General features: G+C 46.8%; 1 protein-coding gene across 1 annotated transcript in view; it reads right to left on the bottom strand.

Annotated features, from left to right (window-relative positions):
• Positions 1–25,391, bottom strand: part of CUL2 (cullin 2) — a 419,462-nt gene that overhangs the window by 221,108 nt on the left and 172,963 nt on the right. The window contains exon 7 of the mRNA XM_030199038.1: positions 18,744–18,849. Within this exon, the coding sequence (XP_030054898.1) occupies positions 18,744–18,849 (106 nt within the window). The remainder of the gene's footprint in view (positions 1–18,743; positions 18,850–25,391) is intronic.

Raw genomic sequence — 25,391 nt, 5'->3', positions numbered from 1 at the left:
TTACAATGCTAACAGAATACTACACCTTTTGTCACACATGCAAAACACACAGACCCCTCAAGAAATATAAAACAAGGGACCCCAGATCATTAATAGAAATATGAAGGCAAAAAAATAAACTGGAAACCTCAAGGTCAGACTCTGAATACAGAAATACTAGAGAACAAGAAACTTAAATGCAAATGATCAGAGATACAAATTTCCCACAGCTAACATTCTAATTAGTAAATTCAAAATAAAATATTTTTTCCTACCTTGTTGTCTGAGCATTTTATTTTTCTATTCGCTTTGGTCCCAGTGTCTCTTGTCCGCTTTTCTCGGGTTTTTTCCTGTCCATTTGACATTTCTCTTTCTCCTTATTCCACATCCATCTTTTCTTTGTGGTCCCTATCCATCTTGTCCAGACATCTCCCCTCTGAGTCCTTGCCTATATCCCTTTCTTCAATTCAGAATCTGCCTTCTCAGTGTCTCTATCCTCCCCTATATTTAGCATTTCCTCTCTCTGTGTTCCTACTTTGGCCAATCCTACATTTCCCCCGTGTCTCTATCTTTCCCCCTGTAATCAGGATTGCCCCTGTGAGTCCCCCCCCACCCCCTCCATGTCCAGCATTGTCCCTATTCGAAGTTCCCATCCATGCCCAACATGTCTCCTTCCTCCTGTACTCCCTATCCTGGTGCCAGTATCTCTTCCTCTGAATTCCCACCAGCACTTCATGGTCTAGTTTCTCTCCCTCCTGGGTACCAATGGCTCTTCTGTTCCCCCAAGTCCAGTCTCTCTCTATCTCCCTCCCTTCTCCCACCTTGTCCACATGTATACTCCTCCCCCTCCTGGATCCGGCACCACTTCTTGCCAGTCTGCCCATCCTATCGCTTCCTTCCTCCCCCAGTCTAGAGAAGCAACTCTCTCTCTCCATGCCGCAGGTCCAGCATCTCTCCTTCCCGTGGAGGAGTAGCCTAGTGGTTAGTGCAGCGGACTTTGATCCTTGGGAACTGGGTTCGATTCCCACTGCAGCTCCTTGTGACTGTGGGCAAGTCACTTAAGCCTCCATTGCCCCAGGTGCAAAATAAGTACCTGTATATATGTAAACCGCTTTGAATGTAGTTGCAAAATACCACAGAAAGGTGGTATATCACGTCCCATTTCTCCCTTTCCCTCCAGTGCAATTCCAGCAATTCTCCCTTTCCCTCCCTGTGATCAGACAATCTCTCTCCCTGTGATCAGACAATCCCTCTCACTTCACTTGATCGCTGCCGGTAGCAGTAATGACAAAGCAATGATTACAACAGGCTGCTTTGAATCTTGGCCTTCTCTGCAAAGCTGTGACACACCCACCCATGCAGAACAGGAATTTGCATCAGAGGAGGTGGGATGAGTCACAGAGAAGGTTGAGGCTCCGAGGCAGCTTGCTGTAATCACTGCAGTGTCACTACCACTACCGGCAGCCATGAAGAGAGGAAGAGATATATCAGAAGCCTGGGAAAATGTCTGTGCTGAGGTGAGAGTTGAGGAGGAGGGAACCACTGCAGAGAGAGAGAAGATCCTCTCAGATCCCCTAATTTGATGATTGGTGGGCTGCTGCCAGATTTTTTAACTTGTAGGAGGTGGGTGTGGGTGCGCTTGCAGCTGGGGAGGGTTAGCTTCCCCAAACCTCTTATACTAGGTACATCTGGGACTAGGGAGGGTTCCTGCTCACCCGTGCCCAACCCTCATCTGCTGGGGATTTTATATTTAAAGTTCAGTCCTTTAAGTCCTCCAGCAGCCCTACTCTCCCTCTGTGTGCTCCTTCTCCCTGCCTCTCATCCTGCAGTGAAAACAATGCTGCTACTCACCCGGGCCTGAAGCCTCTCTCTCTATAACAGGAAGTTCCACCTCAGAACTTCCTGTTACAGAGAGATGACTTGGGCTAGATTAGAAGCAGCACTGTTTTCACTGCAGCAGTGAAGGGCAGGGAGAAGGAGCACGCAGAGTAGAGGGGCGATGCTGGCGTGCCGGGTTCGATACCCACCATAAAATGGGGCATCAATTTCTGCTGAACTGCAGAAACTCAAGACAGCTGTTGTCAGTGGACCGAAAACTTATCAGACATTGATCAAGCATTTGTAACAAGTTCTCTCACTAAGTAGAAAAGTATTATGTGCATTATACTGCTCTAAATTCCCAATAGATTTTTCTCCATTCTATAAAATCTATGTTCTTTAAAATGAACTTTTAAATCAAAATAAACCATGGGACAGATGTTCAAAAGTGCCAGTGAGCAACATATTCAGCAACACTAGCTGGATAGTGACACCGAATATTCCCTTCGACCACCTTGGCATTTTATGAATACTGCGGGGACAGTCCTTGAACAATGACGAAAGTTAACTAGTTAGCAGCAATATTCATATTGCTTACTGGACAACAAACAAAGAACAGCAAAAAGGAAGTCTTAACTTTTATTCGGTTAGCTAACCACTGAATGCTCTGAATATCACTGCTAACCGGATGGCACCGCCAGTCAGCATGGATTCCCTAATATTCAGTTTATTTAACTGATATCCTGCTTATCCAGCTCACCTAAGCAGGTTACAGTTAACACTTATAAAACCAAAAAGCATAACATTCAATGTATTTATTTGTGACATTTATATCCCACATTATCCCAAACAAGTCTGCTGAGTTCAATGTGTCTTACAATAAACAGTATAGGATGCATAAGAATAATGCATAAGAAAGTAATTTGTTGTAAGAATCCAATTATACAATACAATATCATAAACTTGGGATAGCTATGGATGTTCAACATTTAGAAAATCTATTACGAATGAGAAATTGTACATGAATCAAAGAAAAAGTTAATGGTAAATACAGTAAAGCGAAGATACATACCTGTAGCAGGTATTCTCCGAAGACAGCAGGCTGATTGTTCTCACTGATGGGTGACATCCACAGCAGCCCTGAGGTCCGGAAATCTTCCTAGCAACAAATGTTTGCTAGAGCCTTCGGTTGCGCAGACCTCGCATGCGCGGCCATCTTCCCGCCCATCGTGCGGGGACATCAGTTAGATCAAAAAGCAAAGATGAAAAGAAGGAACACCTCCAAAGGGGAGGAGGGCGGGTTTGTGAGAACAATCAGCCTGCTGTCCTCGGAGAATACCTGCTACGGGTATGTATCTTCGCTTTCTACGAGGACAAGCAGGCTGCTTGTTTTCACTGATGGGGTAAGCGAATGCTACATACCTGTAGAAGGTATTCTCCGAGGACAGCAGGCTGATTGTTCTCACTGATGGGTGACGTCCACGGCAGCCCCTCCAATCGGAAACTTCACTAGCAAAGGCCTTTGCTAGTCCTCGCGCGCCCATGCGCACCGCGCATGCGCAGCCGTCTTCCCGCCAGAACCGGCTCGTGTTAGTCAGTCCCGTATGTAGCAAGACAAAGACAAGGGAAGACACAACTCCAAAGGGGAGGCGGGCGGGTTTGTGAGAACAATCAGCCTGCTGTCCTCGGAGAATACCTTCTACAGGTATGTAGCATTCGCTTTCTCCGAGGACAAGCAGGCTGCTTGTTCTCACTGATGGGGTATCCCTAGCCCCCAGGCTCACTCAAAACAACAAACATGGTCAATTGGGCCTCGCAACGGCGAGGACATAACTGAGATTGACCTAACAACTTATCCAACTAACAGTGTAGCCTGGAACAGAATAAAACATGGGCCTAGGGGGGTGGAGTTGGATTCTAAACCCCGAACAGATTCTGAAGCACTGATTGCCCGAACCGACTGTCGCGTCGCGTATCCTGCTGCAGGCAGTAATGAGATGTGAATGTGTGGACAGATGACCACGTCGCAGCTTTGCAGATCTCTTCAATAGTGGCTGACTTCAAGTGGGCCACTGACGCAGCCATGGCTCTGACATTGTGAGCCGTGACATGACCCTCAGAGCCAGCCAGCCTGGGCGTAAGTGAAGGAAATGCAATCTGCTAGCCAATTGGATATGGTGCGTTTCCCCACAGCCACTCCCCTCCTGTTGGGATCAAAAGAAACAACAATTGGGGCGACTGTCCGTTGGGCTGTGTCCACGCCCAGATAGAAGGCCAATGCTCTTTTGCAGTCCATGTGTGCAGTTGACGTTCAGGCAGGGCAGAATGAGGACAGGGAAAGAATGTTGGCAAGACAATTTGACTGGTTCAGATGGACTCCGACACTACCTTCGCAAGAACTTAGGGTGAGTGCGGAGGACTACTCTATTATGATGAAATCTGGTGTAAGGGGCCTGGCTACCAGGGCCTGAAGCTCACTGACTCTACGAGCTGAAGTAACTGCCACCAAGAAATGACATTCCAGAGCAAGTACTTCAGTGGCAGGAGTTCAGTGGCTCAAAAGGAGGTTTCAGCAGCTGGGTGAAGAACGACATTGAGATCCCATGACACTGTAGGAGGTTTGACGGGGGTGCTTTGAGAAAAGCAAACCTCTCATGAAGCGAACACTAAAGGCTGTCTTGAGATCGGCTTACCTTCCACACGGTAATGGTATGCACTGATTGCGCTAAGGTGAACCCTTACTGAGTTGGTCTTGAGACCAGACTCAGACAAGTGCAGAAGGTAGTCAAGCAGGGTCTGTGTAGGACAAGAGCGAGGATCTAAGGCCTTGCTGTCACACCAGACGGCAAACCGCCTCCCATAAAAAGAAGTAACTCCTCTTAGTGGAATCTTTCCTGGAAGCAAGCAAGATATGGGAGACACCCTCTGACAGACCCAAAGAGGCAAAGTCTACTCTCCTCAACATCCAGGCCGTGAGAGCCAGAGACCGGTGGTTGGGATGCAGAAGCGCCCCTTCGTCCTGTGTGATGAGGGTCGGAAAAAACACTCCAATCTCCACGGTTCTTCGGAGGACAACTCCAGAGAAGAGGAACCAGATCTGATGCGCCAAAACGGAGCAATCAGAATCATGGTGCCTCGGTCTTGCTTGAGTTTCAAAAAGTCTTCCCCACCAGAGGTATGGGAGGGTAAGCATACAGCAGGCCTTCCCCCCAATCCAGTAGGAAGGCATCCGATGCCAGTCTGGCCGTGGGCCTGAAGTCTGGACAGAACTGAGGGACCTTGTGGTTGGCTCGAGATGCAAAGAGATCTACCAAAGGGGTGCCCCACACCTGGAAGATGTGGCGCACCACTCTGGGAGTTGAGCAAACCACTCGTGAGGTTGCATAATCCTGCTCAACCTGTCGGCCAGACTGTTGTTTACCGCTGCCAGATATGTGGCTTGGAGCCACATGCCATAACGGCGAGCCCAGAGCCACATGCTGACGGCTTCCTGACACAGGGGGCGAGATCTGGTGCCCCCCTGCTTGTTGATGTAATACATGGCAACCTGGTTGCCTGTCTGAATTTGGATAATTTGGTGGGACAGCCGATCTCTGAAAGCCTTCAGAGCGTTCCAGACCGCTCGTAACTCCAGGAGATTGATCTGCAGATCGCGTTCCTGGAGGGACCAGCTTCCCTGGGTGTGAAGCCCATCGACATGAGCTCCCACCCTAGGAGACACGCATCCGTAGTCAGCACTTTTTTGCGGCTGAGGAATTTGGAAAGGGTGTCCCAGAGTCAAATTGGACCAAATCGTCCACCAACACAGGGATTTGAGAAACTCGTGGACAGGTGGATCACGTCTTCTAGATCCCCAGCAGCTTGAAACCACTGGGAAGCTAGGGTCCATTGAGCAGATCGCATGTGAAGGCGGGCCATGGGAGTCACATGAACTGTGGAGGCCATGTGGCCCAGCAATCTCAACATCTGCCGAGCTGTGATCTGCTGGGACGCTCGCACCCGAGAGACAAGGGACAACAAGTTGTTAGCTCTTGTCTCTGGGAGATAGGCACGAGCCGTCCAAGAATCCCGCAGAGCTCCTATAAATTCAAGTCTTTGCACTGGGAGAAGGTGGGACTTTTCGATAATTTATCACAACACCCAGTAGCTCCAGGAGGCGAATAGTCATCTGCATGGACTGTAGAGCTCCTGCCTTGGATGTGTTCTTCACCAGCCAATCGTCGAGATATGGGAACACGTGCACTCCCACCCTCGAAGCGCCACTGCTACTACAAGCCAGGCACTTCGTGAACACTCTGGGGCGCAGAGGCGAGCCCAAGGGTAGCACACAGTACTGGAAGTGACGTGTGCCCAGCTGAAATCACAGATACTGCCTGTGAGCTGGCAGTAATCGGGATGTGCGTGTAGCGTCCTTCAAGTCCAGAGAGCATAGCCAATCGTTTTCCTGAATCCATGGGAAGAAGGGTGCCCAGGGAAAGCATCCTGAACTTTTCCTTGACCAGATGTTTGTTCAGGGCCCTTAGGTCTAGGATGGGACGCATCCCCCCTGTTTTCTTTCCACAAGGAAGTACCTGGAATAGAATCCCAGCCCTTCTTGCCCGGATGGCACGGGCTCGACCGCATTGGCGCTGAGAAGGGCGGAGAGTTCCTCTGCAAGTACCTGCTTGTGCTGGAAGCTGTAGGACTGAGCTCCCGGTGGGCAATTTGGAGGTTTTGAGGCCAAATTGAGGGTGTATCCTTGCCGGACTATTTGAAGAACCCAACGGTCGGAGGTTACAAGAGGCCACCTTTGGTGAAAAACTTTCAACCTCCCCCCGACCGGCAGATCGCCCGGCACTGACACGTTGATGTCGGCTATGCTCTGCTGGAGCCAGTCAAAAGCTCGCCCCCTGCTTTTGCTGGGGAGCTGTGGGGCCTTGCTGAGGCGCACAGCTGCTGACGAGAGCGAGCGCGCTGGGCTTAGCCTGGGCTGCAGGCTGTCGAGAAGGAGGATTGTACCTACGCTTGCCAGAAGAGTAGGGAACAGTCTTCCTTCCCCCATAAAAACGTCTACCTGAGGAGGTAGATGCTGAAGGCTGCCGGCGGGAGAACTTGTCGAAAGCGGTATCCCGCTGGTGGAGCTGTTCTCTCCAAAAATGTTGTCCGCTCGGCAAGGCGAGTCCGCAATCCGTTGCTGGATCCTATTCTCCAGGTCGGAGGCACGCAGCCATGAGAGTCTGCGCATCACCACACCTTGAGCAGCAGCCCTGGACGCAACATCAAAAGTATCATATACCCCTCTGGCCAGGAATTTTCTGCACGCCTTCAGCTGCCTGACCACCTCCTGAAATGGCTTGGCTTGCTCAGGAGGGAGCTTGTCCACCAAGCCCGCCAACTGCCGCACATTGTTCCGCATATGGATGCTCGTGTAGAGCTGGTAGGACTGAATCTTGGCCACGAGCATAGAAGAATTGTAGGCCTTCCTCCCAAAGGAGTCTAAGGTTCTAGAGTCTTTGCCCGGGGGCGCCGAAGCATGCTCCCTAGAACTCTTAGCCTTCTTTAGGGCCAGATCCACCACACCAGAGTCGTGAGGCAACTGAGTGCACATCAGCTCTGGGTCCCCATGGATCCGGTACTGGGACTCGATCTTCTTGGGAATGTGGGGATTAGTTAAAGGCTTGGTCCAGTTCGCCAGCAATGTCTTTTTTAGGACATGATGCATGGGTACTGTGGACGCTTCCTTAGGTGGAGAAGGATAGTCCAAGAGCTCAAACATTTCAGCTCTGGGCTCATCCTCCACGACCACCGGGAAGGGGATGGCTGTAGACATCTCCCGGACAAAGGCCGCAAAAGACAGACTCTTGGGAGGAGAAAGCTGCCTTTCAGGGGAGGGAGTGGGATCAGAAGGAAGGCCATCAGACTCCTCGTCAGAGAAATATCGGATGTCCTCCTCCTCCTCCCACAAGGCCTCACCATCGGTATCAGACACAAGTTCATGAACCTGTGTCTGAAGCCGTGCCCGATTCGACTCCGTGGAAACACGGCTACGGTGGGAGCGTCGAGAGGTAGACTCCCTCGCCAGCACCGGCGAAGCTCCCTCCGCCGACGTCGTCGGGGAGCCTTCCTGGGAGGTGGCCGCAGTTGGTACCAGATGTCGGAGACCTCACCCCGGGCAAGGGGCCAGCCAGCGCCTCACTCGATGGTACCGGTGGCGCAATCACCCCCGGTACCGGAGGGGAAGGGCGCAACAGCTCTCCCAGGATCTCCGGGAGAATGGCCCGGAGACTCTCGTGCAGAGCGGCTGTGGAGAAAGACATGGAAGCCGATGCAGGCGTCGAGGTCAGAGTCTGTTCCGGGCGTGGAGGCTGTTCCGGGCTGTCCAAGGTGGAGCGCATCGATACCTCCTGAACAGAGGGTGAGCGGTCCTCCCGGTGCCGATGCCTACTGGGTGCCGACTCCCTCGACGACCCAGAGCTCTCGGTACCGATGCGGGAAGGTGACTGGTGTCGATGCTTCTTTGATTTTTTCAAACGAAGCACGTCACCGGAGCTTCCCGGTACCGACGAGGAGGACGTAGAATCCAGCCGTCTCTTCCTCGGGGCCGAGGCCGAAGCAGGTCGGTCCCCCGGGGACTGTACCGCAGGAGCCCTCAGGGTAGGAGGAGACCCACCCAAAGGCTCACCACCACCAGCAGGGGAATGGACAGCCCTCACCTGCACTCCAGTCGAAGCACCACCGTCCGACGACATCAGCAACAGCGGAGGTCCCGGTACCACCGACGCCGACACAGCCTTTCCGATGTCTCAGTACCGACGATGCAAAGGGTCGATACCTCGATGCCGTCGATGCAGTCGATGCCGAGGTCGAAGGTCTTGATGCTGTCGACGTCGATGCACTCGATGCCTCCGGTGCTGTTGTCGACGAAGAGCCCGAGAACAACACGTTCCACTGGGCCAATCTCGCTACCTGAGTCTTCTTCTGTAAAAGAGCACAAAGACTGCAGGCCTGCGGGCGGTGCCCAGCCCCCAGACACTGAAGACACGACGCGTGCCTATCAGTGAGCGAGATTACCTAGGCGCACTGGGTGCACTTCTTGAAGCCACTGGGAGACTTCGATGACATGGGCGGAAAAATCATGCCGGCGAAATCAAAATTCGCGATGGTGACGAAGGGCACCAAAAATAAGGGAGCGAGAAAAACCCGTACCGAGGCCACAAAAAAGGCCTACCCCAAAAGCGAAAGGAAACTTTTTTTTTTTTTTTTGCGAAATCGCGAAGACGCGCGAGGGTCAACTTGAGGGGCGCGAAACGGCGGCAAAACACGACCGTCCCGAGCGCGAACAAAAGAAGACTGACGAACACGAGCCGGTTCGGGCGGGAAGACGGCCGCGCATGGGCGCGCGAGGACTAGCAAAGGCAAGATCGGGGAGTTGCTAGTTGCTAGTTGCTAGTGAAGTTTCCGATTGGAGGGGCTGCCGTGGACGTCACCCATCAGTGAGAACAAGCAGCCTGCTTGTCCTCAGAGAATCCCTAGCAACCAGGCTCACTCAAAACAACAAAGAAAAGTCAATTGGGCCTCGCAACGGCGAGGACATAAGGATTGACCTATGAAGAAAACAACTAACTGAGAGTGCAGCCTGGAACAGAACAAAAATGGGCCTAGGGGGGTGGATTTGGATCCTAAGTCCCAAACAGATTCTGCAGCACCGACTGCCCAAACCGACTGTCACGTCGGCTATCCTGCTAGTAATGAGATGTGAATGTGTGGACTGAAGACCACGTCGCAGCCTTGCAAATCTCTTCAATAGTGGCTGACTTCAAGTGGGCCACTGACACTGCCATGGCTAGAACACTATCAGCCCAACCTGGGCATAAGTGAAGGAAATGCAATCTGCTAGCCAATTAGAAATGGTGCATTTCCCGACAGAGACTCCTCTCCTATTGGGATCAAATGATACAAACATTTGGGCGGACTGTCTGAATGGGCTAGTTCGCTCCAGAGAGAAGGCCAATGCTCTTTTGCAGTCCAAAGTGTGCAACTGACGTTCAGCAGGGTGGGTATGAGGTCGGAGAAAAAAATGTTGGCAAGACAATTGACTGCTTCAGATGGAACTCTGACACCACCTTTCGGCAAGAACTTAGGGTGAGTGCGGAGGACTACTCTGTTGTGATGAAATTTAGTATAGGGAGCATGGGCTACCAAGGCTTGAAGCCCACTGACTCTACGAGCTGAAGTAACAGTCACCAAGAAAATGGCCTTCCAGGTCAAGTACTTCAGATGGCAGGAATTCAGTGGCTCAAAAGGAGGCTTCATCAGCTGGGTGAGAACGACGGTTAGATCCCATGACACTGGTGGAGGTTTGACAGGGGGCTTTGACAAAAGCAAACCTCTCATGACGCGAACAACTAAAGGCTGTCCAGAGATAGGCCGACCTTCTACACGTTGATGGTAAGCACTGATTGCACTAAGATGAACCCTTACTGCTTCGTGGAATCTTTCCTGGAAGCAAGCAAGACTCGGGAGACACCCTCGGAGAGACCTAAGAAGGCGAATTCTACGCTCTCAACATCCAGGCCATGAAAGCCAGAGACTGGAGGTTGGGATGCCGAAGCGCCCCCTCGTTCTGAGTTATGAGAGTTGGAAAACACTCCAATGTCCACGAGTCTTCGGAGGATAATTCCAGAAGAAGAGGGAACCAAATCTGATGCGGCCAGAAAGGAGCAATCAGAATCATGGTTCCCCGATCTTGCCTGAGCTTCAGCAGAGTCTTCCCCACAAGAGATATGGGAGGATATGCATACAGAAGAGCCTTCCCCCAATGAAGGAGAAAAGCATCCAACACTAGTCTGTCGTGGTCCTGTAGTCTGGAACAGAACTAAGGGACCTTGTGATTGAGCTGAGTGGCAAAAAGATCCAACCAAGGTGGTGCCCCACGCTTGGAAGATCTTGCGCACCACACGCAAGTTGAGCAACCACTCGTGAGGTTGCATTATCCTGCTCAATCTGTCAGCCAGACTGTTGATTACGCCTGCCAGATACGTGGCTTGGAGAAACATGCCTAGACGACGAGCTCAAAGCTACATCTGGACGGCTTCCTGACACAAGTTTCGAGATCTGGTGCCCCCCTGCTTGTTGACGTAGTACATGGCAACCTGGTTGTCCATCTGAATTTGGATAATTTGGTTGGACAGCCAATCTTTGAAAGTCTTTAGAGCATTCCAGATCGCTCGCAACTCCAGGAGATTGATCTGGAGACCTGATTCCTGAAAGGACCAAAGTCCTTGAGTGTGAAGCCCATCTACATGCGCTCCCCACCCCAGGAGAGATGCATCCGTCGTCAGCACTTTTTGTGGCTGAGGAATTTGGAATGGGCATCCCAAGGTCAAATTGGATCGAATGGTCCACCACCGAAGGGAGTTGCGAAACCCGATGGACAATCGGATCACATCCTCTAGATTCCCGATAGCTTGGTATCACTGGAAAGCTAGGGTCCACTGAGCTGATCTCATATGAAGGCGTGCCATGGGAGTCACATGGACTGTGGAGGCCATGTGGCCGAGAAGTCTCAACATCTGCCGAGCCGTGATCTGTTGAGACGCTCTGACTATGGAAACGAGAGACAAAAGATTGTCTGCCCTCGTCTCGGGAAGATAGGCCTGAGCTGTCGTTGAGTGCAGCAGAGCTCCTATGAATTCTAGCTTTGGAACTGGAAGGAGATGGGACTTTGGGTAATTTAAAACAAACCCGAGTAGTCTTTCACATGGACTGTAGAGCTCCTGCCTCCGAGGTGCTCTTCACCAGCCAATCGTCGAGGTAAGGGAACACATGCAACTCCAACTCTGTGTAGCGACGCTGCGACCACCGCCAGGCATTTTGTAAAGACCCGGGGTGCCGAGGCCAGGCCAAAAGGCAGCACACAATATTGGACGTGTTGCGTTCTGAGACGAAAGCGAAGATACTTCCTGTGAGCTGGAACTATCGGAATGTGGATGTAAGCATCCTTTAAGTCCAGAGAGCATAGTCAATCGTCTTTCTGAATCATGGGAAGAAGGGTGCCCAGGGAAAGCATCCTGAACTTTTCTCGGACTAGGAATTTGTTCAGGGCCCTTAGGTCTAGGATGGGACGCATCCCCCCTGTTTTCCTTTGCATAAGGAAGTACCTGGAATAGAATCCCAGCCCTTCTTGCCCGGGTGGAACAGGCTCGACCACAATTGGCACTGAGAAGGGCGGAGAGTTCCTCTGCAAGTACCTGCCTGTACTGGGAGCTGAAAGACTGAGCTTCTGGTGGGCAATTTGGAGGTGTAGAACCAAATTGTGGGTGTATCCTAACCGGACTATTTAAAGAACCCACTGGTCGGAGGTTATGAGAGGCCACCTTTGGTGAAAAAATGTTAACCTCCCCCCGACTGGTAAGTCGTCCGGCACGGACACTTTACTGCTGCTATGCTCAGCTGGAGCCAGTGAAAAGCCCGTCCCTTGCTTTTGCTGGGGAGCTGCAGGGGCCCGTTTAGGCGCACGCTGTTGATGAGAACAAGCGCGCTGGGGCTGAGCCTGAGAAGGTTGTCGGGCAGGTGGAGTGTACCTACGCTTATTATAAGAATATGGAGCACTCCTCCTGCCCCTGAAAAAACGTCTACCAGTTGAGGTAGATGCTGAAGGCGCCCAGTGGGAGAGATTGTCGAGGGCAGTGACCCGCTGGTTAAGCTGTTCTACAACCTGCTCGACCTTCTCGCCAAAAATGTTATCCCCCCCGGCAAGGAACATCCGCAAGCCACTGCTGGGTCCTACTTTCCAGGTCAGAGGCACGCAGCCATGAGAGTCTGCGCATCACTATACCTTGAGCAGCGGACCTGGATGCAACATCAAAAGTGTCATAAGCACCCCCTGGACAGAAATTTACGACACGCCTTCAGCTGCCTGTCCACCTCCTGAAAAGGCCTGGCTTGCTCCACAGGGAGCTTATCTACCAGGTCCGTCAGTTGCTTCACATTGTTGCGCATATGGATGCTCGTGTAGAGCTGGTACGACTGGATCTTGGACACGAGCATGGAGGACTAGTAGCCCTTCCTCCCAAAGGAGTCGAGAGTTCTAGATTCCCGCCCCTGGGGCAGCGAGGCAAAATCTCTAGAACTGCCAGCTCTCTTCAGGGCAGAGTCCACAACCATAGAGTCGTGAGGTAACTGGGTCCTCATCAACTCAGGTTCTCCATGGACCCTATACTGGGACTCAATCTTCTTAGGGATGGTGGGATTAGTTAAGGGTTTCGTCCAGTTCCTAAGCAAAGTCTCCTTGAGAACCTTATGCAAAGAAGCTGTGGACGACTCTTTAGGTGGTGAAGGATAGTCGAGGACCTCAAGCATCTCAGTCCTGGGCTCATCCTCGGTATCCACTGGGAAGCGAATGCCCACAGACATTTCCCAGACAAAAGAGGAGAAAGAAAGACTCTCCAGTGGAGAAAGCTTTCTTTCAGAAGAGGGGGTGGGGTCAGAAGAAAGACCACAAGACTCCTCGGATGAGAAATACCTGGGATCCTCTTCCTCCCCTCACGAGGCCTCCTCCTCGGTGTCGGACAAAAGCTCCCGAACAGTCCGAAACCGGGCCTGTCTCGACTCCGAGGAACGATGTCCTCGATGGTGTTGTCGAGAAGTCGATTCCCTCGGCGGCGGCGGCGGCAATGAAGCTCCCTCCAATGACGTCGACAGGGAGTCGACCTGGGTGGCAGCCGAAGCCGCAAGCAGTACTGGTGTCGGGGACCTCACCACAGGCAAGGAGCCAGCCGGCGCTTCTGCCAATGGTACAGAGGGCGCAAGCACCGTCGATACTAGTACAGACTGGCACATCAGCCCTTCCAGGAGACCCAGAAGAACGGCTTGGAGGCGCTCGTCCAGAGTCTCTACCGGAAAAGGCAGGGAAGCCGGTGTAGGAGTCGGAGACAGAACCTGCAATGGACGAGGAGGCGGTACTGGGCTGTCCATCGACCGATGCATCGACACCTCCTGAATAGAGGGGGAGCGGTCCTCCCGGCGTCGACGCTTCTCAGGTGCTAATTCCCTCGACACCCCGGAGCTCCCAGTACCATGTCGAGAAGGAGACTGGTGCCGATGCTTCTTGGCCTTCGCCCGAGGCACGGCATCAGTACCCCTCGGTACCGACGAGGAGGACGTCGAATCCAAACGCCTCCTTGGGGTCGGGTCCGAAGATGGTCGGTCCCGATGGGCCTGCGAAGCTGGAGCCTTCGAGACAGGTGGAGACCCATTCGACGGCTCACTACTCCCAGAGTGCAGTGGTCTGCGGACAGCCATTACCTGCACTCCCAAGGTCGATGCTTACTCCGGTGCCGACATCGACACCGCCGAACTCGGTACCTCTGTCGACGCCGAAGTACCGGGCAAAGCTCCAAACAGACAGTCCCATTGAGCTTGTCTCGTCGCTTGTGTCCGCTTCTTGAGACTGAGACACAATTTACAGGCGGCTGGGCGATGTTCGGGCCCAAGGCACTGAATATATCATGCGTGTGGATCAGAACCCGAGATTGCCCGGTTGCAGCAACCGCACTTCTTGAAGCCGCTGGGAATCCTCGATGTCATGGATGGAAAAATAGCGGCGGCGAAGTCAAAGTTGTCGATGGTGCCAAAAATAAAGGCACAAAAAAGGGAACCTAAGACGGCTGCAACGGCAGCGAAACGAAACTTAGCCCGCACAAACTAAAAGTCTAAGGGAATTTACTTTTTTTTTTTTTTTTTTTAAATAACAGCTCAACAGAGCCAAAGAAGAGAGAAGGAAAAATGCAAAAATCGCAACGAAAAAACCGAAGGCTTTTCAGGATATGCTGAGAGGGACCAAAACTCAGTCTCTCTCAATCGCGGACAAAAAGAAACTGATGTTCCTGCGCGATGGGCGGGAAGATGGCCACGCCCGTGTGCAACTGAAGGCTCTAGCAAACGTTTGTTGCTAGGAAGATTTCCGGACCTCAGGGCTGCCGTGGACGTCACCCATCAGTGAGAACAAGCAGCCTGCTTGTCCTCGGAGAATAACCTATTCAGGAAATAATTAATTGTTTGAAATATGGTTGTTCTTTGTGAGGGTTTGTTTGATTAGGAATGATTTGAGGAGTTTGCAGAATCTAGTATATTCCTTATTTTGGGTGGTAAGGAGTTCCACCTTTTGGTTCATAGGTAAGTGAAGTCTGCAGATTGGGCAGTTTTGCAGATCATTTTTTTTGCAATTTGGGAGGTGTATTGGGAGGTGTAGTCTGAGCAGGGGCATAGCCAGACAACAGATTTTGGGTGGGCCTAGGCAAGAAGTGGGTGGGCACCAAGTGTTCTCCCCTCCCCCCCTGCACCACCACCAAAAAAATATATATATATCTCAGCTGACGGGAAAACGCTTCTTTCCACCTTGGCAGTCTGCAGCAGGCATGCGCTGAAGACTGAGCATGCGCAGGTGCCAGTATCAAGGAGAGTAGCGTTTTCATTACCATCAGGGGGACGTCTTCAGCTGGTGCAGCTAGGGATCCCCACCAGCTACCACTAAACGTGTGCTACTGTTAGGTGGGCCTGAACCCTAAGTGGGTGGGCCCTGGCCCACCCAGGCCCACCTGTGGCTACACCACTGAGTCTGAGATAAGTTTCTTGCCTCATATTTAGTGTTTCTTTGAGGTAACTTTATTAATAGTACCATATAGTCTAGAGTTGTGTTATTTAGTATTTGAAAGATAAAGATACATAATTTGAAGGTGATTCTTGCTTTGATGGGATGCCAGTGCAATTTGATTAATAAAGGGGAGGCACTTTCAAAATGAGAGATTTTATATATGAACTTGGCTGCAGTGTTTTGAGCCGTTTGCAGTTTTTTTCAACAGGTACTCCTTACAGCCAGCATATATGGCATTACAATAATCAAACTTGGATAATCTTAATGATTGTACCAATAGTCCGAATGTTTCTGATGATAAATAGGGTCTGATCCTTTTTAGTTTCCAAAAAGACCTGAAAGATTTTGTGATTACTGAGGAAACTTGAGTATCAAATGTTAAATGTTTGTCTATACCTAGAATTTTCAAATTGTCAATGGGGAATGACATGTTGTCAATTGTGAAACGGTTATAGTTGTTTTAGTCAAATAGGTTGGTAATGACCATGAATTTATTTTTTTCTTTATTTAGCTTTAGTTTGGATTCTGAGGTCCAGGTTTCCATCAAATTTAAGACAAGTTTTGCCTTTTGTAAGATGTCTTGACTGTTCTTTTTGAAGGTTATGTATATGGTAACATTGTCGGCCTATATGAATGTTTTGAATCCTCTTGTTTCTAGTCTGTTGCCTAGTGGTGACATCATTACATTAAACAGAAAGGGCAATAATGGAGAACCCTGAAGGATGCCACAGTCCAGAGACCAAGGAGAGGATAAGGTTCCTTTCATTTTCACTTTGTAAGGTCTTGATTTCAGGAATCCTTGAAATTACTTGTGGACTGTGCCACATATACCAAAGTTGTTTAGTAGAATATTATGATCTAGTACATTGAATGTGCTAGACATATCAAACTGCATTATTAAGATCTATGCTAATTTCTTTTCTGAGATTTGATACTAGGGTAGTAAGGACAGTCTCAGTACTATAGCATGGTCTGAAACCTGATTGCGATTTGTGTAGTAGGGAGAAATGTGAAAGGTAGGCCATAGTTTGTGCTGATACTATTCCTTCCATCACCTTTATCATCAATGGAATGGAGGCTACTGGTCTGTAGTTTCTTACATCAGTTATGGTGATTGAACTGTTTTTTGTTATGGTGTTAGGATAATAGAACCTTTATTATTTATTTGTTACATTTATTTATTTGCTACATTTGTATCCCACATTTGCCCACCTTGTTGCAGGCTCAATGTGGCTTACATAGTACCGTAAACGGCGTTAGCCGATTCCGGTATGAACAAGGTGATATTGAGGTACATGTATGGTAAAGACCATTAGGGGGAACTTAGAGAGGGAGAGGAAGGATTAAGATATGTCCAGTTACGGTCTTTGGTTACGTTATGTCGCTGGTATCCCTTGCCAGTCAGGATTTCAGGATATCCAAAATGGAGTATGCATGAAAGAGATCTGAATATAATAGAGGCAGTGTATGCAAATCAAGATCATATATATTCATTGTGGATATCCTGAAAATCTATTATCAGGGAAAGTGCCGTGGAAGGAGACATGCTGATGAAGCAGATTGATGAATATATTAGGAGCTTCCTTCATAAGGTAACTAGGACAAGGATCTAGTATGCATTGCAAGTTTGAATATTTTAGGAGGCAATGTTTTACTGTGTCATGGGTTGGTAGTTGGAAGGAAGACCAGATTCTGTTGATGGCTATTCCTGAATGTGTGTCTGACTGTTTTTTTCGTAAATATCTTGATGGTTGACTTTTAATTTGAGGATTCCTCTGATTTTAACTATTTTTGTGTTTGAAAAAAGTAGCCAGTTGCTCTGCTGTTGGTGGAGACTCTGTGGTTGTGCTTATTTCTTTTGTGGATAATTTATTTATTTAGGCATTTATCAGATTGAAAGGTTTACTGGTATTAAGGGGAAATGAGACTTGATATACCGCCTTTCTGTGGTATCTTGCAACTACATTCAAAGTGGTTTACATACATACAGGTACTAATTTTGTACCTGGGCAATGGAGGGTTAAGTGAGTTGCCCACAGTCACAAGGAGCTGCAGTGGGAATCGAACCCAGTTCCCCAGGATCAAAGTCCGCTGCACTAACCACTAGGCTACTCCTCCATTAAGAAAATTACCATCGATTATTTTGTTATAGTATTGAGCTTTTGCAATTTTGATCTCATTTTTATATGTTTTGATGGCAATTTTCCAAAATAATTTGTTTTCGTTTCATTTGTCTTTAGCCCATTTTATTTCCAGTTTTCTACATTTTCTTTTCAAAAGAAGGATATATTGATTAAACAAAGCTGACATTTTCTGGGTTGGTTTGGATGTAGATTTGAGGGGAGCTATGTTCTTTAAGATATTTTCACATATGTCATCCCATTTAATTATGAAGTTGTTACTGTCTTGCTGGAAGAAGAGCAGGATTATTCAAGACGTTAGACCAGAACGTTATGGTATTTATGTTTCCTGTAGTTTTGTGAGGAATCATAGTACTTTTATTTTTTACTGATTTTGTATTTTCCCTCCAATAGAGGGAAAACTCGAGTTTACTATAACCTGACCAGGGAGTTTGAGACCAAGTATGGTTACTTAGATGAAAGTTGTTGTTGCTTGCAAATTTATAGGCTAATAGGTCAAGTGACCTTTATTGTGAGAGGTATGGCTGAATGGTTGTGTGAGTTGCCAGTAGTTTAAAAAGTCAAGTAAATTTTTTGTATTACTGGTATTCTGATTATCTAAGTATAAGTTTATGTCCCCTATTAGAAGGACATTATCAAATTTAGTGCATATGTTAGATACAAATTCAGTGAAGATGTTTTCCGTTGATTGCCACCTCCCTGGTGGGCGGTAAAAAATATTTTAAAAAACATATAACATACAAATACTGGCACTAAATATAGATTTTTTTTTTAATTCCATCAGCAAGCTGGCATTTAAAAAAAATGGTGATTGCCATCGGATTAATATTGGCTGGCTTCATTCTTGCAATCTTGGCCCTCTCATAGTAACACGTAAGTGATTACAAGAAAATTATTGGTCTTATGTATCTCAGATATACTGTAAGCCTCAAGGTTCAGGAACTGTCTTTATATTTATGCAGTGTATGGCTCATAATGCTACAGAAATATTTAGTAGTAGTAGTAGCACTAACCAAATGACTACCTCAGAAAACCTCACAGTAAAGGCAATGTAACTGAAATTACAAGTGTCCTTAGAGAAAACAAAGAAGCAAACTACTAACTCTTCTCTCCCTTCCCATCTCTTTTTAAAATGCTAAATCCTCCATCCTAAAGCAGTAGGGAATACCAACCTCTCCAATTTCCATCAGCGGTTCGTTCATTTCTGTTCCACCATAACCATATTGCATATCAGCTTCTGTCAGTCTGTTCTTCTTAATAAACTGTGTGTTCAAATACCTATGAAAACAAACCAAAGCCAGTGGAAAGTCAGAGAAAGAACACTTACATAATGACTATTCAACTGAACTAGTCAATTTTATAGAAATGACAAATATCAGCAGTTAGGGCAAGTCAGCTAATAATGCTGAATTATAACCAAAGACAGAGGATACATGTGCTTCATTGCACGTTTTCACTTGGCTTTGAATGCTCACTTTTGAGAAACTGCTTATATCAAAGCAAAACATGACAAAAGGTCATAGTTATTAGTATGATTTAAGAGAACACTCCCCCCCCTCCCCAAATAACACACATATGGTAAAACTGTATGCTTTTTCCCTGAATTAATGTTTTTAGTGCAGCAGAGGTTAATAACTCAGTGCTAAGTATGCAAATACATGCAAAGCAGCACATCATAATACAAAATGAACACAGCTTCCTTGAAATCATGCAAGCTGTGATATTCATAGACAAACCCAACTTTCAGCTGGCATTATGCTTCTCCAAGGAGTACTGTGCATCTTGAAGGGGAAGGTGATGGAATCAATTAAAACTGCCACCCCTGACATCACCTTCTAAATGCACCCCACTTCTAGAAAGCCCCTTCTGAAAATCCACCACCACCCAGGGGTTTCCCCCGGTAGCTAATGAAGAGTTTCAGGAGTACTTCACAGTTGTTCTTACCCTGTCAGTGCTGAAAATGGTACTGATGTATCAGGGGGTGGGGGGGGGGGGAGATTGGGAAGGGCTGTTCATGACACCACTGGCCTCTTTGCACTGCTGAAGCCAGAAAACTGCAACATTCCCAGCTACAGCAAAGAAAACACAATCTGCCGTGCAAGTCACTAACCTGTACTACTGTGGTATCACAGGTTAGTACCTCATACAGTACACTAGGCTGTTGTGAATCTAACTAAAAGGTGTTCATATAAGAAGAATTTGGTCCAGTTGGTTTCTAAAAGATCAGGATAGTTTAGTTTGTTTTTTAAACCTACAGTGTTGTCAGCACTGCAAAATGCTGTACCCACAATTCAGTTAACTTAAGTTGACCTGACTAAAGGCCTCTGAAAAACAGTACAGCTGACACATGATTTCACCTTCAAAGTGAAGTCAGTGAAGACTTCACTGATGCTTATCATATATATGCTACAGGAGCATTGTTCCGAACAAAAGATCTGACAGAAAGACTGATGAGGCCTGTCACACTTACTTGCAAGAATCAAGAGACTTTACACAGGACCATAGAAGCCAACTTCTCAAATGATGATGATGATTATTATTATTATTTATTTGTTGCATTTGTATCCCACATTTTCCCATCTATTTGCAGGCTCAATGTGGCTTACATTATTCTGTAATGGCGATCGCCATTTCCGGAATGAGAAATACAGGAGGTATTGCATTAAAGCTCATAAGTGACAGAGTAGATTAAGCAGTCAAGTGTAGAGAATTTATATTCGGAATGAGAAACAGAGTGGTATTGAATTAGAGTTCATTCGTGACAGAGTAACTGAAGCAGTCCAGTATAGAGAGTTCGATTTTGTCCAGTTCTGGTATAAGTTTTGTTTCTGGCGTTTAGGATGGATCATTGTGGCATGCCTTATTGAACAGGTTGGTTTTTAGTGATTTTCGGAAGCTAGTTAGGTCATGCATTGTTTTTATGGTGTTTGGTAGTGCATTCCATAGTTGCGTGCTTATGTAGGAGAAGCTGGATGTATATGTTGATTTATATTTTAGTCCTTTGCAGCTGGGGTAGTGGAGATTCAGGAATGTGCATGCTGACCTTTTTGTATTCCTGGTTGGTAAGTCTATGAGGTCTGACATGTAGATCGGGGCCTCGCCGTGAATGATTTTATGAACCAGAGTGCAAATCTTGAACACAATACGTTCTTAAGTGGGAGCCAGTGTAGTTTTTCTCTTAGGGGTTTGGCGTAGGTGGCTTAGCACCATTGATTGTACCAGGCTGCGGAATATTTCCCTTGGGAAGAAAGGTTTTACTCTTTTGTTTCCACACTGAATGGAACATTTTCTTTGTTGTATTTTTCGTATGGCTTTCTAGTGTGAGGTTTCGGTCAATTGTGACTCCGAGAATTTTTAGCCTATCTGAAACAGGAAGGGTGTAGTTTAGGGTGTTTATAGTGGTGGATTTGTTCTTGTTATATTGTGATGAGAGGATGAGACATTGTGTTTTTTCTGTTTTGAGCTTTAATTGAAATGCATCCGCCCATGAATTAATGATTTGGAGGCTGTGTTTGATTTCATTTGTGATTTCTGTTAGATCGTGTTTGAAGGGGATGTAGATCGTGACATCATCTGCGTAGATGTAGGGATTAAGGCCTTGGTTGGATAGCGATTTGGCTAGAGGTGTCATCATTAGGTTGAAAAGAGTCGGTGAAAGCAGTGATCCTTGGGTACTCTGCATTCTGGTTTCCATGGTGATGATGTATTCGAATTTGAAATCACTTGGTATGTTCTTGCGGTTAGGAAGCCTTTGATCCAACTATGTATGCTTCCTCCAATCCCGAAGTATTCTAGGATGTTTAAAAGTATTTTATGGCTTACCATGTCAAACGTGCTGGACATGCCGAATTGTAGGAGAAGTACACTATTGCCAGTTGCAATTGCTTGTTTGAATTTGGTTAGGAGAGTGATTAGTACTGTTTTGGTGCTGTGGTTGGATCGAAATCCTGATTGTGAATCATTTAATATTGGGAATTTGTTTAAGTATTCGGTAAGCTGCTTGGTTACCATACTTTCTATTAGTTTGACTGCCAGAGGGATAGACTTGATTGTTGGTAGGGGGTCAGTTGGGTTTGAAGTTGTGATGATTTTTGTTATTGTCTATCTCTTGTAGTATGGGTTTGTCGTGTCCAGTCCTTGTCCTTTGTATTGAGTTTGTCCGCGTATAGTAGTTCTTCCATTGTTTGGTTGTTGCTATTTTGGCGAGAGTGTATTGTATCTGGGTAGTCGGTGAGCTTGTGTATGTGTGGGGTAATGTTGTGGGTATCTGTGAGAGGGGTGGTTAGTGTGTGGTGAATTAGGGATAACGAGTAAATTATTAGGAGCAGTTTGGTGGTGTTCATTTGAATGGGCTTCATCGCCAATGCTGAGTGGGAATCGCCAGCATGGCCTGGCAAAAGAGAACTTTAGATTCAAAATGGTGGACATAACTAGCAAATAACTTTCAAAAAATTAGTCTATATATAATAAACTAAACTTACATCAGAACTAAAGATACAAATAAAAGAAAAATTGAAAACTAAAAAAAAAGTTTTGCTATAGAATAAAGAGAAGTGTTTTTAGGAGGTTTTTTCAGACCAATGAATAGTTTGTCGTCCGTGCAGTTTTGAAGTACCGCACACTTATGAGGTCTTTTTCCTTCCTCTATCTTTATTTCTATTTCTATCTTTAGTTCTGATGTGAGTTCAGCTTATTACATATACAGTGCACTCCATTTAAGTGCACTCCATTTAGTGCACGTTAGATAAGCGCATGCTCTGTTTAATTGCATGCCATACTTCGGTCCCGTTTTTGGCACCATCAATTTCTATGGGGACAAACTTCGGTTTATAGCGCACCACTGATAAAGTGCAAGATCGCTTATAGGCATGGCTCAAGACCGCTCCCTCTGCAGGAAAGACTCCGCATAAGGCACGCGCACAGAATATGGAAGCCGATTGGCGCATGACACCCAACGAGTTTCAATTACTGCCCCTTTAACTGCCACAGGCAGAATAGCAAAGAATGTTAGAGTGTACACTGGAGGACTCCTCGTCGTCGCGGTGGAACTGTAAGACTTTAAACACTGGCTGAACGAATAGAATTCTTAAAAATTAGAAACAAAACAAAGTCAGCATCTATTGTTAAAGGAGATGGTGTCATCCCAGTAAAATTTCACGTATCTTGAAGCAGAAAGACCAGCTTCTGGAAGACTGGCAAAACAATACAGAATCCACAATGAAAATGAAAACGGGCGGGAAAACTGAGGAGGGTAGAGAAATGCTCTTCTTCGGTGGTTTTCTCGAGTCAGGAGCAGACAGTTTCCTGTCAGTGGTCCACTGCTTACGGAGAAAGCTAACCAGCTAGCTGAAAATCTTGGACTAACTGAATTCAAAGCCACTGTTGGATGGTTGGAAAGATGGAAGGAGAGGAACATAAAATTGAAAAAACAGCATGGTGAGAAACAAGACGCTGATGACTTTGGTGCTGAAAATTGGGTTGTTTCAGTTCTTCCTACCATCTTGAACGAGTTTGCACCTTGTGACATTTTCAATGCTGACGAAAACGGTCTCTATTGGCGAGCAATTCCTGATGGAACACTTGCATTCAAACATGCTGAAACTACTGGAGGTAAAATGTCGAAGGACCGACTGACGATCCTCCTTTGCTGCAATATGGATGGGAATGAGAAGTTGGAACCCCTCGTCATTGGAAAGAGCAAACAGCCCTGTTGCTTCAAGAAAGTTAAGCGACTTCCTGTGTCATACGAGGCTAATGCAAATTCATGGATGACTGGGGAAATTTGGAAGCAGTGGCTAAAGAAGTTAACTAGAATGCAGTGCACAAAAGCGTCAGAATTTGTTGCTTTGTGATAATTGTGCTGCACACAGGGATGATGTCAGGCTGTCTAACGTCAGGGTGGTCTTCCTGCCACCAAACACTACCTCTCTGATCCAACCTATGGATCAGGGCATAATAGCCAATTTCAAACAACATTATCAGGCTCTTGTGCTACATCGTCTAATGAACGTTATGGATGACCAGACTGGCAAGGATAAACATGCTGTTGAACTGGCTCGTAACCTATCACTGCTGGATTCCCTACATATGCAGAAAGAAGCCTGGAGTCATGTTACACAAGCAACCATAGTGAACTGCTACAAGCGGGCAAGCTATGTTAAGGATGTGGAGAGGGACGAAACAGATGCAGCTGTTGCAAACGCGTCAGATCAACAGGTTATTGACATCCCAGCCGGTGTTACTGAAGAGGAGTTTCATCGCTAAGTAGCTGTTGATTTCGATCTACAAACAGCTGACGACAGCACTGATGTCCAGATATGAGCCTACACGCAGGCAACAACGGCTCATGATGACACAGAGGATGAAATGAGCGGCGAGGCACATGCTGACGAAATTCAACAACCTCCTTCTGTCACTTTTGCAAGAGCGATGGAGAGTCTCAACACCGTGCGGGCCTATCTAGAGGCCACTGGATGTCAGTGCTATGACAGTTTTTACCATCTGGCAGACGTAGTCTATGGAACTCACAGACCCAATAGTGTACAGAGGTCTATAACTGATTACTTCAAGTAAGCCTAACGTCAGTTAACGGAGACTGTATACTGTATGTATAATAACAGTACTGTATATATGTTTATCAGATGTCAAGCTTCTTTGGGTCACAACGGTTAAGTGCACACTCTGGCTAACTGCATGCATTTCTTTGGTCCCAGACCCTTGCACTTAAGCAGATTGCACTATTCAAAAAGGCATACCACAAACAACCATCTTAAATATGACATAATAAGACTATAAACGAACCAGATACTACCGAAATCTTATTTAATCATACCTGATTGATTAACCTCTTAGCTATTAGTGAACAAGAACTATCACTTCAATCCTTATATCGAATGTCTCCATTGTCGATGACCTAATGTATGTTATAATTCAATTATCACTCAGGAACCTTCATGTAATACCATAATGTATTCCTCTTTATCATGTATGTATGCACATGGTATATATATATATACACCATGAACTGTTCCATGTATATTATGTTCCATCTATGTTACCATATAGGTATGCACCTTAACATAATACCATATGTTATACTGTTACCCGGAAATGGCGACCGCCATTACGGCAAATGTAAGCCACATTGAGCCTGCAAATTGGTGGGAAAATGTGGGATACAAATGCTACAAATAAATAAAATAAATAAATATGAACTATTATGATTTGGAGATTCCTTGTTATTGTGGAGTACCCTTGTGTATTGTAACATAATGCCTCACTAACATATTTGACAGTGAAGTGGTGAAACTTTATTCCAATTCAAATAAGGTCTATTTCTTTTTATAAAATGTTTCACAAAACTTTGAAAACCTGTCTGAAAAGTATGTTTTAAACTAATTGGAAGAAAAATGTATTTTTATTGAAACTGGGATTATATTCCTGGAATGTCTAGTTATTTTTATGTAAATCGCACTGAACTCTTTTGGGTATGTTGCTATTCATAAGAAGTAAAGTAAGTAAAGTACAATCTATTTAGGAGGGATAGAGATGAAAAAAGGGGGTGAGGAGTAACTACTTATGTCAACATTAACTCCCTGTTTACAAAGCCGCGCTAGCAGCCGCCCTTGCACTAATGCCGACATAGCCCATTCACTTTGAAAGGGTTGTATCAGCACTGCCGAGTGGCTTTGTAAACGGGGGTAAATCAACTGAAATGCAAGGGGGAAAGAAGATGCCCCAGAGATCATGCAGGAAAGAGGAGAAATAAACAGTATTGGTTAAGGAGAATTACTCACAGGATATCACATTTATTATTTGAC

This window comes from Microcaecilia unicolor, chromosome 1, assembly GCF_901765095.1.
Source record: "Microcaecilia unicolor chromosome 1, aMicUni1.1, whole genome shotgun sequence".
In the NCBI taxonomy this organism is placed as follows: Eukaryota; Metazoa; Chordata; class Amphibia; order Gymnophiona; family Siphonopidae; genus Microcaecilia; species Microcaecilia unicolor.
The sequence above is the reverse complement of the archived record's forward strand: the minus strand, read 5'-3'. Positions and strand labels throughout refer to the sequence as shown.